This window comes from Otolemur garnettii, unplaced genomic scaffold (genome assembly GCF_000181295.1).
Source record: "Otolemur garnettii isolate 467f Iridium unplaced genomic scaffold, OtoGar3 scaffold00005, whole genome shotgun sequence".
Classification (NCBI taxonomy): Eukaryota; Metazoa; Chordata; class Mammalia; order Primates; family Galagidae; genus Otolemur; species Otolemur garnettii.
Window position 1 is genome coordinate 11,700,918 of NW_003852400.1, and position 16,014 is coordinate 11,716,931.

The window sequence follows — 16,014 nt, forward strand, 5'->3', positions numbered from 1 at the left end:
ATAAGATTTGGATATATTTTCAATATGTTTGATCTGAAAGAAAGAGGGCTTTGGTGTCACCAGATAGATCCCTGGTTACGTGAGTCTATGTCTTTGAGAATCTGAATGGTGCTTGGAGATACACAAACTAGACTCGGACTCAGGCTGATTTTGTCTCCCAGGGGATATCTGGTACTATCTGGAGAATTTTTTCGATTGTCATGACTACGGGGAGGGCACTGCTGGCATGTGGTAGGTAGAAGCCAGGGATGCAATCAATATTCTGTGGTGCATATGGCACCCCGTCCCCAACTAAGAATCATGCAAAATGCCAGTACGACCACTATTGAGAAGCCCAGGACCAGAGAAAGCAAAGCAGGTGAGATTTAAAAATATAATGGTAGGCAAGTCATCAAGAGAGCAAAGGCCAGAGGACAGCTTGGCCCCAAAGCAGACACATCACATGTTGGAGCCAGGCGAGCACTAAAGAGCCAACCTTTCCTCACGCCCACACTTTTAAACAGGGTATTATGAAGTAGACCTTACTCCTATTCTGTGCTTATTAAAAACACACACTTAAAAGACCTATTGAGAGTTTTATTGCTAATCCTCTGGCCAAACAGGGGGGATAAGCACAACTATGAAACGTAGACAAGGCCATGGTACTTCAGAGCTAAAGCAGCATCTGCCTCGGGACCTCTCCCCGGCACTTGTTCCTACATCAGATCTGACAGGTGTCTTTGCAATTTGGAAATTTAGAAGTATGAACTAAATTTATTACTCAAAAAGTTCCCCAAAATTATGTAAGCTGTAAGCCTTGCAGAATGAGGATTCATTCTTGAGTGCAGGGAAGTTATTCAATTTAAAATTTGTATAGCTGCTTTCCCTGACCTCCTGGCCCGAGGGCACCCTGAGGCTAATGGCTCCATCCCACTCTATTTGGTTGTCTGAGATGCAGTTTTTAAAACCTCATCACACTCCAGGTCCCTACCCTGATGTAGTCTTCACAGGTCATTTCCCCCATAAAATCCTGTCTTTCTAGCTCTGAAGGCCTGAGGGTATAATTAGGACACAACAATAAATGAGAATAATTAAGCCATTCAATCTCCCCTACTCTGAGTGGGAATCACATAAGAGTAAGATGTTACCTCTTGGTCTTCTGATCTACAAGAAAACAGCTCTACCAAATTGTTATGAGATTTTGGGTACATAAGAATCACCCAGGAAACTTTTTATAAATGTGTATTCCTGGACCCCACTCTATAAGAATAATATATCCTGGTCCAAAGATTATAATTTGAGAACCACATCCTTAACGCAAAGGTTTTAACCTTCTAGGATGCCAGAGCTTTTAGAGAATCTTTTAGTATTCACGTACTATCCATTTTAACTTAAAGATCCATATATGGCAGCCTTCTTGTAGTACCTACTTTAGATAATCCCTCACCAAACATCAGATTGTGTAGGTGATAATAGCTAGGGAAAAATAAAGAGGGCCAGTTGGGACTGAAGCAGAAAAGAGATCAACCAAAGAGTGAGAGAAAAAGCCATTGAATTTAACTAGCAAGAGGTAATATGTGTGTAGTGTGTGTGTGTGTGTGTGAAGGTACATTAACCTTCACATATATTACACCATATATATCTCAAGAGTGGGAGACCGAGGGAGAAGTAAGAAGAACTATAGAGCAAATAAAGATGTTGAAAGGAAAGACTTGGGGTGAGATGCAATATTTGCCTCTACTCCATCGTCTAACCCTTCCAATGATAGTAAAAAGATTAAAAGGGCATAATCCAAAAAGGACAAATAGAATTAGAGTGTAGATGCCAAAGAAATATCAGCAACATTTTAGAAACTGTAAAACATATGGGCAAGTGTTGACTGGCTTTGCACACTAGGAAAAGCAGAAATCTAGCTGCCTACAAGATGACAGGAGCCAAGAAGCAAGCTGATTCATAAAAAAATAACTGCAGAAATTCTCAAAAACGAAGCCCGGGCAGTGGGAAGAGGGGAGGGGTGGGTATGGATGAATTCAGGAGAAACTGTTCAAAGAATGTAAAAGTAATAAGGCCAGGCAATAAAGGGGAAACAAATCTGAGTTACAGGAGTCCCAAAAAGAGCATAAAGAGAATGGAGGGAAGAAAAAAATTGCAGAAATAATGAGCATTTTCCAGAGCTAAGGGCTATGTGGTCTCTAGCAGAAAGCCCCATCTTAGTGCAATAGATACTAAAAGAATGGCACTAAGAGAAACACGAGAAAGTTTTGAAACACAGATTAAAGGGGGGATTCTAAATGCATGGGCTCAGGAGTTTGGAGGCAAGGAAATAAGTTACATCCAAACTTTGAAATTAAAATAGCATCAGACTTCTCAGCAGCTATAATGAAAGTTTGAAATCAACAAAACAGCATCCTAAAAATTCGACCTGAAATTTTATGTCCATCAGTCATGTGTGAAGTTTGAATAATAAAATTTTCAAATTTAAAAGACTCAAAATTTGACTTTGGATTCTTTTCCAAAAAACCAGGAGAGGATATGCTTTAGCATCATGTCAGGGTAAGCTCAGATAGACAGGAGATCTGGGAATCTAGTGCTCTATATAGGTGGGAGACCAAGCAGGTCCTCCAGAATGGCTGTGAGGCTAAGCTTCAGTAGCACAGGGTAATAGGACCATGAGGGATTTCTTTAATTTAAAAACCAAAACACAACTCTTTGGGAGGCTGAGGCAGGAGGATCAGTGGAGACCAGGAGTTCATCACCAGCCACGGGTGTAACATAATGAGTTCCTGTCTCTACACAAAATAATAAATAAAAACGAAAACAAAAACCAAACCAATGTTAACTGATGAACTGCTAAGTTTTACTATATGGAGCATCAGATCTCTTGTAGAAAGGTTGGTGAAAAATTAGTGAAACAAATATAAGAATCTAAGAAAATGGGAAGATGTGATGATTTTTAATACTAAAAGAAACTAGAACATTGAATAAAAAGACTTAAAAACTTATACTATGTGGCTCAATAGTAAATACTATTTCCCTAATTATAAAAATTTAAAGACATAATTATTAACTAAAAATTGTGGCCTAATTATGTTAGAATAATAGGGAATAGGTAAGTCGAGGGTTTGGGGGGCACAGATATTTGAGGTGTGGCTCTGCAGGATAAGAAAGCTAAAATCCTCAATTTTTCCAAATTTAGTAGATGTTGCTTAAAACCAAAGAGTTCAATAAAGAATAGTACACAAATGCTTTTTTGAAATATAGAAGTAGGAACCAAAAGAAAAAGCAAAGTTTAAAACAATAACCTCTAGGAATAGTGAACTGACAAGACCAAGGAATGACGCTTTTCCTCATAAGTAAAAAAAAAAAAAAAAAAAAAAAGGCTTTAGATGGAATTGGACTGTGTCTAACACACATATTAAATGCCCAAGGTGGTGGATACCCTAATTACCCTGACTCTTTAAATTCACATTGTATCAAATATCACATATACCCTATAAAGTTATACAACTATAATGTACCCTTGTATAATAACTAAAATTTTTAAAAAATGACTAGAAAATACAGACATGGCTCAGTTTTTTGGCAAACATGGAGCAAACCAATTTTAAAGAAAGTATATTACATAATGCTTGCATTTATGCCAAAGAAATACTGTGTTCTAAATATCTCTATATGTTTTGTGTAAGACTGATAGGGGTCTTAGAAAATTTATTTCAGTTCTCTGTATGAGTATGGAGTGCATATAAAATCGAATTTCCTTCCTCCTTACCACAGTAAACCTTTTTCAAAAGATGTTGGATACTTGTTTATTTTTATATTGTCTATTCTTCCCCCAGGTTAAAGGAGCACCCACTTAAATGAGCATTGTTGCCAAGAGAACGATATGAGGTAATGATGTTGAGGTCATATGTGCATATTTCTTCCAGTTTAGATTTTTGGAGTAAGAAAGCCCAGAGGAACTGCTGGTAATTCGGCAAGCTCCAAAAGCAGGTCTCAGGACTGTGGGTGTGGTGACAAGCACCACTACACAAGAGGAATGTCAATGCAAGAAGGAAGAGCCTCTGGGAATCCAGACATCAGTGTTGTGCTAGGAACATTCATACGTAAGCTGTACTGAAAATGATTTCACTTTAATGAATATTTTATGTAAACTAAATATTCAAAAATTTCAAATAGTCAACCCAGTGAAAAAGGGCAAGTGATGTCCTTGCAATTTCCCCCGCTCATTTCCTTCCTGAAATACAGTTGGATGTTTCATACCTCTTTATAGCCATCACTGATTCTCTCCAAGCTGAGGGAATACACAAGGTCCCTGCCTCCCACAAAGAGTCGCTCTTGATATTCATCCAGCAGCATTGCATGGAGATCAAGAAATCCAAAAGGGCTATGAAATATTGATGTTCTGTTCAGCTCCAAGAGCTCTGAAACACAAAGAGATATGTATGACAAAGACATGAGAAAATGCAAATGCCCTCATAACATAGTTTTCTCATAGTTCTATTTTCATCCCTACTGAAACTTAGTAGTTAACATTTATTTATCATAAATATACTTGCAATCCATTTCAATGTGCACAGATTAAAATCTTTCATTATACATTTAAAAATCTAAGAACTTTAAGTTAACTCGTAAAATAAATATTCTATGTTTTTAAATACATAAAGATATCATCTTTGGCAATCCTTAATGTATTATGTGGAAAACTATAATATTTTACAACTTTTATAATCTCTAACAAAATTCCAAATCTATATTGAACCCACCCAAAGTGTGCTGTGTTTACTTAATCCCAGGTGAAAAAAAATCAAAAGAATGTTACTTGTAATTGATTTGGGATGTGACTTTGAAAACCAAATTTTCCAAATCTGGTATCTATTGGGGTTGTTAATACAATGAGACGCAAACGTGGTAACATTCACTTCAGTGCGGAATCTCTGATAAAACTGGTAGGGATCTATTTTCTACCACTGATTTTGGTCAAGGTTCATGCATTCATGCCTATGTCAGTAATTTAAAACTGTACGTTTTAGTGATATGCATTTAATTTTAAGAAGTCAGAATCTGGCAAACCACTCATGTGTGCATTTTTTCGTTGAAGGTATTTAATTGCATGTGGCAGTTCAGTATTTAAAGCTGGTAAAATGATATATGAGACCCTTTGGTAATGACAGAGAATACTGCCCCAAAGAATAGATCCTGCCCATTGAAGAATTCCTGAGGAGTACCCTTGGGAAATATTCGCAAGTTAGAAGATAATTGTCTTTTCCAAAAGCCAGGCCTAATGCATCTGACAAATCGAAAGCATTGTGCCCACTCCTACACCTTTTGTTTCTGAGAAGCAAACTAGGAAGTACTTTTTCTCTAAATGAATTCCTTGTTCAAATCTCTACTGAAAGTTTTAATGCCCCAAAATTTGTGGTGTAGGGTTAGATTTAAATCATTTTAGTTTAAAATAAACAATACTGCTAAAAACAATATATTCCTTATAACAGTGAAAATTAAATACAGTCACTTGAGTCATATCCAGTTTTGAGGGTGGGAAAGAAGAAATACCAGGTGCTTTATTTGGAGAGTAAAAAAGTAATTTGAGAAATTTAACCCAGTAAGACAAATTTTTTTCCTACTTAATAATTTTGTCAAAGTTGAATCATATTGTTTTACCTGCTAGGCATTGACATACAGCAAAAGAAGCACATTTTGTGATCCAATATTACAAAAAAATACAGATCAGAGGCGTCTGTTGCCATTATACATTGTCTGTATGTATTAGCATTTGATTTTCTAAGAGGGCTGCTAAGTGGACACTTTCCCAGAGGTTTCCCAGTTATTACAATAGGTTGCTAAAATTTTCAAATTTTTAAGCAAAGCAAATCATTATGCAAATAGGTACAACTGACAACATATATGATTATGTGTTAGCAAGAATTAATAGGTTTCTAAACTATGCAGGTACCATAATCATTAAGGTACAGAGATTAGGAGACTAAGTTTGTTTGCAAATAAAAGAAAATCATGAAAAGATGAAAATGAGAAGGCTTTACTTTAAAGTATTTCCACAGTGGAGTAGTCTGTGACATTACTAAAAAAAAAAGTCTGAATTGGAATAAGGGGCAGCCCAATCACTAGTAAGCACTCCATGAGTGAATTTCATCCAGAAATGACCCTCTTTGCTTCCCAACGAAGTCCTTAGCACGTTATTACCTCTGCAAACACATGGCAAGAGAGACATCGTTTTCTACTTGTTTGTATGACTTGCCAATTTCTGCTAAGCATACTGTAATTCTAAAATTCAAAAAGTGGTGGTTCCCATTTTTTGTCAATAACAAACTAGTTACTAAACTATCAATGTTATTTTATTCTGATACATTAACTCTCTTTTTCTTTTTTATTTCTTTTCTTTTTTATTAAGTCATTTGTACATAGATCATGAATACATTTATGTCATTATGGGATTCAATGTGTTGATTATTTGTACAAATCGGGAGTGCTTACATCCTACTAATCAACATAGCCTTCACCTCATTTACCCAATTACAGCGTTAAGACATTTGTGTTCTACACCTGATAGATCCAACTTGTACTTGCAATAAGCTCCATAGGTGTGGTCCCCCTACTAACCCTCCCTCTATCAACCCACGTTAACTCTCTTCTAATCCATCCTCCTTCTCTGTCAAGTCTATTCTATAAAATCACAAAGATAGACCCGTTGTTTCTGTGCTTACATTGTGTAGAGAGAGGGAAAGAACTGAAGTCATCCAATAAATGGAAATTTTGTAAATGTTCCTTTTTAATCATCTTCATATTTTTTCTAAAACAGTATACAATAGTATAATGGTTTAAATTACCAATGTCTTTTATTTTATGGATGGAGAAACTTGGGTACCTAGAAATTTAATGACTATCTTATGTCTATATGCTATCACAATGAAAAAAATGTTCAAAATATGACAAAGTAAAACACATGTATGTTATAAATTAGTCTTATAGAATGAGAATCTGGAGAACGAAGTTCTAATTTTGACTTTGACACTAATTCCCTGCATAAACTTTAACAATGTCTTAGTCACCTTAGATTGGGTTTCCCTTTAAAATTCTTTGATTAAATTGCATTTCTATAATGAAGATAATAAGACAATGTACAAAGAAAAAACAAAACAAGAAAACCTAACATAGAGATGACTTATATAGTCCTTTAAAGGATAGTGCTGAACCTATATTTTTGGAAGGTTAACAAAGGGAGTAGCCAATGAATGAACTAAGCATCACATGTTCTATATTTACCTTGCCTAATGGGAAGGGATTAGAAAATTCATTTACAACTTACATGTTTTAATCAGTATAGTGCCAGAGAATAATTTTTCAGTTAAAAAGAATTTTAGAGAGTATTTAGCCTGATTCATTCATATGATCTTCCAGAAAACTTCCGCTAAACTATGTTTAGATACATAAAACTGATTATCATCACGTAACTTAAGCAATAAGTCAAGAAATACTAAATCATTTATAAAGATACTTTCTAGAATGATTTCTAAAGTTATTTTAAAAACATATAAATACTAATTTAAAGGCTATAAATTTCTTTAAACTTTCCCCAATACAAGAGAAGTATATTGAATGATTCTGCCACACTCTACCCTAACCGATAACATACAACAGAACAGTGCCAATAACTGAATTCTCAAGAAGTTCAGACTTGTCAGTAGCTATATTGTTTTATAACCATCATACTAAACATTATGAGTGCAATGGTTTATATTTTTCTTGTTTACTTCTATAGGCATAAATCCTGACCTTGATCCTCAGTTTTCTCTAAGACCTAACCTATTCTTCCTAACTGGCTGTAATTCTTTAAGCCAGAAAATGTTATCCATTTTATGTGTGTGTGTGTGTGTGTGTGTGTGTAAAATTTATAACATTTCTTCAACATTAACTCCATTGCTCTTCTTTTATTTGGTTATTTAACTTTCCTCTTTCCAAAGAGTATATGAGATTACTTGTACAAGTAGATTCAATTGAACACACAAATACATTTCTAGAGGAATGATGAAAGGAGGAAAATAGAATGAGATGAGAAGGCTGGAAAAAAATTCAACCAAAAGTCATCTTCTAATATCCAATACACTATTAAAGTGAATCCCAAAATTGACCCCAGCCTTCCTAAAATCCAAAGTAAAATTGATTAGAATAGAAGAAGAAGAAGAATGCTACAGTTGCTCAGGAGCATTTCCTGGTAAGAACTAAGAGAAATTTCTCCTAAGGTTGTCTTATAAAAAATACTATCCTAGACATTCAAAATCACTAAGAAATGAGGTGACACATTGCATACTTCTGTTTATAATTACACCCCTTAATACAACCAGCTGAACTCAGATCACAATGCCTTCTACCAAAAGTGGCTGTATGACCAGGGACGGCCATGTTAGAACACTGATGATTGCAATAAATGGGGATTAATTAGATTGATGCAAATGCAAGGACAGAAAGCCAGGCCTTATGGTAATTGGAAACCTAATAGAAACCAAGGTGACTCATCTCTTAGGAGGAGCTGCATCTTTTCTTCTCTCTCTTAACGTCACTCCTGTACCAATTTTAAAGCATTTGCCCATTAGTTTGTCATGGCCAAATATGTCTGTTGGGTTCCAGTTGTACATGACCTTTCAACTCCCACTCCACCTCTGTATGACAATAGTTCCTGTCCCTCTCAGTTCAAATTCTCAAGGAAAAGAATGTAATTGATTCACCCAGGGTTCACAATGTATAGATTTCTGGCTTCCTCTAGATTGGCTGCTTTGTCATCAATTTTCCATCTGTGGTCAAATATGCAAACCACATGGTAAACAGTGTGGTTCCCATAAATTAGTGTATATGGGGTCAGAGCAGCCACCATGAACCACGTTTCCATTTCATAGGCAAATTTATTCAGTCTCTTTGTCATTAATTTATAGTCACACAAATTTGTTATAATCTGTATGGCTAGAAGATTGCTATTTTATAGATTTTCTGCTGACCTTACAGATTTTCAATGTAATCTTATGACATTTGGGGGACTATCTGCCAATAATGATAATTTGAGTTTTTCAGTAATTGATCTAGATAATATTGATCTAATGTCTTTTCTGACAACAACTGGGTTATTAAAGTCACTCACATTATTGGAGAATAAACCTTCATATCAACATCGAGAAGAGTATTTTCATTCCAGTCTCTTTTGGGATAGAGAAATATTCATCTATCTTTTCCATATTGCATTTCTAAAAACTGAATTTTACCTTATTTCTTAAAAGAGCATTATAAACATAAAGGCAATTAAAAGATAAAATCAGTAAAGTTTGATAAATCATAATTCTAAGATTTACAAAAGTAGCTGAAACATAATTATTGGAAAAATACATATATACAGCATGTGAAAATCAATTATTTTTTTAATGTTACAAAACTATTTTAAAGAAACAAAAAAAACCTCTTTTCTGTAAATAGTGTGTCATTAAAAAAGACACAGATAAATACATATAAAAATGATTCAGCCTCATTAAATATTCAACAAAATGCATATGAAAATATTAACTTAATGATATTTTTAAAAACTAATGGAAATAAACTAACAATCCGTGAAAATGAGTTTCAGGTTATTGTTATTAGATGTCTTCTAGAGGCCAATGCAACATTTCTGTATTTTACAACTTTTCTTGAATGAATATGTATTACTTTACTAACAGCAAAATTGTATCTAATGGATACTGTTCCTGAATCTTAAGGTGAAAATGACAGTTAATTAACATTTATTGAGCAATTATGTTTCACTTAATAAATGTCTAGCCCATAGATAGTTATCTAAATTAATCTTTTAATCTCCTGATTTCTATATGCATAATAGAAGTGTGTAGGGATTTAGCACATAGCTGTCGCTTGATCAGTGTTAGTGCGAAAATTTGAATAAGAGAAATTAACTGGAGAGTTTTGCTATTAGAAATGCATGGGCGTTAAGATGTTTATATTCTACTTTTAGAAAAATTCACTTGTACCCTTGAAAGACAAACCAAAGAGGTGATCCCTCCAATCACCCTCCCTCCATCCATCCACCCCCCTCCCCTCCTCCCTATAGTCTTAGGCTATATTAGGTTATAGCTTTCATATGAAAGCTATAAATTAGTTTCATAATAGGGCTGTGTACATTGGATACTTTAACACAACATAGCACACAATAACTAAGAAAATGACATAAAGGCTATGTTAACCAGTTTGCTGAAAAATTTCAGTTTATGTATGAAAACACCATACTGTGCCCCATGATTGCATTAATGTACACAGCTAACATTTAATAAAAAATAAAAAAATAAATAGACATGCATGGGAGATAGGGTGTTCATCATCACTGTGAACTCCTGCACAGCTTAGCCATTCCCAGTGCTGGTCCCAGAGTCAAAGACTAAAAAGATTGGTTTGTTAAAAGCTTGTTCCTAACTCTGACTCCATAATTCATAACATGTAAAACTCCCTACAGAAGCAACTAAGAAAAGTATAGTCTATTAAGGGATTATAAGTTGTCAGAAATCAAGTGCATTTTGAAGATGGAAGAGTTTGAAATAAATAGGTAGAATGGAAGATTTTTTCGTTATTAAATATTTTATGTTGTTATAATGCAAAAATAATAGCAACATCAATTCAGGTTATACTTATTTTAATCATAATTAGCTTTAGTTTGTATTTCATGAACTGCCTCAAAAGACTACAGATTTTTCAGAACGCTTGGACATTAATCACAACATTTTAGTTTTATATATGTTACTTTTCAGAAAATGGAAATGTGTTTACCTAATTTACCACAGAGTTTCAAAATGTACCGAACAGTTTGGGGTGCATGCTAAAGGCAGAACAAAGGCAAGCAAAGAGCTTTCCTCCCTCCTGAAGAATTTTTCCTTTTTTAGTTTTAGAGCCTGTACTTTAAGTCAGAGTAATGATTTTAGCTCCAAAGCACAGTGCATGCACTTGGTATATTTATCAAGCAATGGCCAACTTCTTTATCCCTTTGCACTGCTTCAAGCTGCCTGAATGAAAGAAACAGAATATATACAGGAAGAGAAGGACAAAAGAAACGCTAATCTCAGGTAATCTCCAGAAAACACAGTGCGAATAATGGATAGTGCTGATTCAGTGGAAAGGATCGAACTCATCTTAAGTTCTTCCTACTCTAAAAATAACATGAATTACTTAGGGAGGGAATGGACAAAGAAACAAGATGAAACTGAATTACACCAACTAAGGGTTTATCCGGAAATTTTCTAAAGAGGGAACTAATTATTATGGCTAAGCTGTGTGCTAATTATCAGTTGTCAATGGAGATAGACTCTGAGGATTTAGTCATTTCCTCTCCTGGCCTTTCTTTTTACCCAGCAAAGGAAACAGTTTTAAAACTCACTGACATCAATGCATTATGAAGACAGTTTTCTACACTTTGTCAAAATATATTTAAATTCTACACTTCTATGTGTAACTTAGGGGAGGGAAGAGTACACATTTTTTGTGTTCAGAGAAAAACAGACTCCAGGAGAAAGATGATTCCTTCTTGAATGCATACATCTTGTTCCCCTGCCACCTGCCAAGTAAGGATTTCCTGAAACCTATGTCTTTGAGTAAACTTATCATTATTCTCTGAATTAATAACTTCATTCAGTATATGTCTTAACATTAGTCCAACCAAAAAAAATATTGAACTGCCCATGTAGTAAGCATTGTTAATGAAAATGAAGTAGGAACAGAGCCACTAGAAATTTCTGTAAACATCCTAATGACAAAAAAGGATAAAAGTTTCTTACAACATGCTTTGTAATTTTGACAGATTTGACTGATAATCACTAATGGCTTGTAATAATGTTGAAACTAATTGGTAAAGAAATAAGCAATTAGCTTTTTTAAAAGTGTAAATAGCTTTTAAAAATAGCTTTAAAAAGCAAATAGTTTTCTTAAAAGTGTAAAAGGGTCAATGATTTGCCAATTGTTCTTTTCAGCAACGAGCAATGGCAGGAGCTTTTCATGCTTTCTTTGGACTTTGAGATTCTATCCTTCTTACAGGTCAAGAGCATGCAATTCACATTATATTGCCCCATGCTTCAGTCATAAATAGAATACTTCCAACAAAAATGAAAGAGTTCAAATGTACATAGGAATAGTCTATCCATAGTATAGTCTTTTATTTCTTTGGTTAAAAAAAACAAAATAATGTAATTCAGAATTTTAAGGTGCCTTATAGTCCTATCCTATGTTAAATATTATTATTCAGTATTATACGTGATACTCTGGCTTATAGGTCACTGACCTCCCTTAGGAACAAGGGGTCACTGTTAGAAAATTTCAGACAGATTCATTGTCTATCCATGTATCATGTGTGTGTGTCAGTGTACTTAAATTACTTAGCTTATTAAAAAATAATAGAATAGAAAGGGCTACTTCCTAAAAGCCACTGATTTAAAATTTATTTTTGATTACCACCTAATTTTTAATTATAATCATATTTTATTTCATTTGATGCTAAAGGAGCGAGCCTCATGTGAATAGTACCCTAAACATAACCCACATACTCAGGGGACCCTGAATTAAGTGAACAGCATGAGTTTCAAGAGCATAGGTCCACTTATACCCAGATTATTTTCAATAAATACCTTAGAAAAATTTTTGGAGATTTGAAACAATTGAAAATAAACTCACAGATGAACTGAGTAGCCTGGAAATTCTTCCCACCACCCAAACAAAAAAGAAAATTTTAAAAAAGCTATGTCCTGAATGTATAATGTATTTGTAGATACTAGCCTATTTTATAATTTCCTACCATAAAATGTACACAAATATATCATAAAAAGTTAAAACTGATCAAAGTTTACAAACACACACAGACTTATTGGCACCATCCACCGTCAGGAGAAATGTAAACAAGCATAAGGATGCTGAAATCCCAACTGCATAATATTAACTACAGTGCGCACTGTACTGAGGGAGCTCAAATGCTTTGAGTGTCCTTATGTACTTTTTTTTTTAACCATGCTTACTGCAATACTGTAAACCTTGAAGCAAAGCATGGAACCCACTGGAAATGCCCCTAGTGAGGCTGGAAGTGCTACCAGAATGCTAAAAAAGTCATAACAGTAAAAGAAAAAGTTGGATTGCTTACTATGGACCATAAATTAAGGTTTGCAGATGTGGATGCTACCGTTTCAAGATAAATGAATCTAGCTTAAGAACCACTGTAAAAATTTTTTTTAATTTGTGAAGCCATCATTGCTGCTGTGCCAACAGGCATGGAAACTGTATGTTTTCTGAAATACTTTATCTCACCCTAAAAATGAATTTTTTGTGGGTACAGGATTTCTTTGAAAAAGATATAACTATAGACGTGATTCAAGAAAAACAAAGTTAATATGTGACAACTTAAATCAAAAGGAAGATAATCTAAATCTGGAGAATTTAGTACCAGCAAAGGATGGTTGGATTAATTTTAGGAAATGGCTTGGCTTTTAAAAAACAAAAAGTTACGATAACAGAAGCAGTTTCTTCCAAGGGGCAGCAGATGAATATTTAGATGCCATAGAGAAAAGCACTGAGAAGAAAAGATATCTTCCTGAACATCTATCTATGTTAATGCAGATATAAGTGGAACAAAATTTCATAAAAGACAGTTATTAGGAAGGAAGAGAAGGGAGCACCAGGATTAATGCAGGCAGGGGTAGACTATCTCTACTGTTTTGTGCAAATGCATCTGGGTTTATGATCAAGACTACCCTTATCTATAAGGCTTCTAACCCCTGAGCTTTAAAGGGAAAAGATTAACGTAAGCTACTGGTCTTTTGGTTGTACATGAAGAAGGCCTCAACAATGAGAATACTTTTTCCAGATTGGATCCATTGATGTTTTGTCTCTGAAGTCAGGAAGTATCCTTGCCTGTAGAGGACTGCCTTTTAAAGTTCTTTTGATAATGGACAGGGTCCTTGGCCATCCAGAACCCCAGATTTAAACACTAATGGTGCCAGAGTGGTCACTTTGCCCCCCAAGCATAAGTCTCTTATTAAGCCAATAAAATGGGGGTCATAAGAAACTTTATGGCTCGTTACACACAGTACTGTATGGAAAGGGTTGTCAATACTATGGAAGAAGACCCTGATAGAGAGAACATCATGAAGGTCTGGAAAATTACACCACTGATGATGCCATCATTGTTATAGAAAAAGCTGCGACAGCCATCAAGCTTGAAACAATAAATTCCTGCTGGAGAAAACTGTGTCCAGATGTTGTGCATAACTTCACAGGATGTGCAACAAAATCAATTGAAGAAACAAAGACACTGAGAATGTGGCCCAAAAAATGGGGGAGGGGGATGGAAGTTTTCAAGATATGGATTTCAGAGAAATTCAAGAGACAATAGACATAGCACCACTGGAATTGTATCAGATGACTTGACAGAGATGAATGCTTCCGAACCATTGCCAAATGATGAGGTAGAAAATGCAGAAGCAGCAGCTCCTACAACCGAATCGACATCAGATGTCTGGTAGAAGTTTTCTAATCATTCAAGATTACTTTTAACTTGTTTTACAACATACATGCTTCTGTGATACGTGACGTTTCAGTGAAACTAAAGCAAATGGCGTAAGAAGGATTGGTACCATGTAAAAACGTTCTTAGAGAAATGAAAAAGCAAACAATTGAGACATACATGAATATATTTCTGTTCATTTCCACCAAGTGTGATCGCCTCTCCTGCCCCACTTCCCCCTTCTTCATATCTTCTGCCTCTGTCACACTGAGACAAGATCAACCTCTCTTCCTTCTCCTCCTCTTCAGTCTACTCAACACGAGGATTGGCAAGGATGAAAGTTTTATGATGATTCTTTTCCACTTAGTGAATAGTAAATACTTTATGATTTTCTTAATAACATTGTCTTTTCTCTAGTTGACTTCGTTGTAAGAACACAGTATATAATACTTATATCATGCAAAATAATGTGTTAATCAACTTTGTTATCCGTAAGGCTTCTGCTCAACAGCAGGCTATTAGGAATTAATTATTTTGGAGATTCAAAAATTATCCTTGCACTTTTTGTTAGCACCAGTCACTCCACGTTGTTGAAGCGTCGACTGTACATTTCGTGTTCACTGTGTTGGGAATCATATTTGGAGTTCAAGAGCAACATTAAGGATCTACATAATCCTTTAAAAATAATACACATTAGGTTTTACTATTACCCATTTTAGTTCTGAAAACTAATTTTAGAGATAAGTTTTTTCAAACTTATGTACTTGATGAGATAAAGCATATTTGCTATTTTTATTTTAAAGAAAATACATGTTATACTTCAAAATCAAAATAAGATAAGTCTTTATAATGATAAAATAAACTTCCTTCCATCTGGACTCTTCGCTTGTTTATTTCCTAATCTTCTGCCCTCAATAGATGAATACTATATAAATTCTTGAGCATTATTCCAGATTTTCTTATGCATATATAACAAATAATATTTACAAATATTTATTAGCTTCCCAACTTTCCTTGCTTTTCTTCACTTAAAATAACTTGGAAATCTTCCCATATCGAAGCTTAGAGAGGTTATAGTTGCATAATATTTTCCTATGAATAACCTATGATAGGCATTTGAATTCTTTCAAATTTTGGCTATTAAAACAGTACTACAATGTATAATATGTGTCAATTTATATATGTGCAAATATATTTGTGAGATAAATATTTAAGAGTAGAACTGAATCAAGAAATTCATGAATTTTTAATTTTTGTAAATATTGCCAACTTTGCCCACATAGAGATTATATCAATTTAAAATTCCACTGCTATATATGAAATGGATGGTCTCTATCTGGCCTTGACAAATCATGTGTAGTTATAGTTTATGATTTGCTGATCTGATTGGGAAAATAAAATTTAAATTTCTCTTATTGTAAGTGAAATTAAGCCTCTTTTCAGACATTTCAGGATCCTTCATCTTTACATTTCATGATTTTTCCGATTACATCCACTGCCTCTATCTCTATGGG

The 16,014-nt window shown here is 34.5% G+C and overlaps 1 protein-coding gene across 1 annotated transcript in view; it reads right to left on the minus strand.

The window, feature by feature from the left end:
- SEMA3E (semaphorin 3E) overlaps positions 1–16,014 on the minus strand; it is a 250,538-nt gene that overhangs the window by 96,487 nt on the left and 138,037 nt on the right. The window contains exon 2 of the mRNA XM_003782630.2: positions 4,240–4,400. Within this exon, the coding sequence (XP_003782678.1) occupies positions 4,240–4,400 (161 nt within the window). The remainder of the gene's footprint in view (positions 1–4,239; positions 4,401–16,014) is intronic.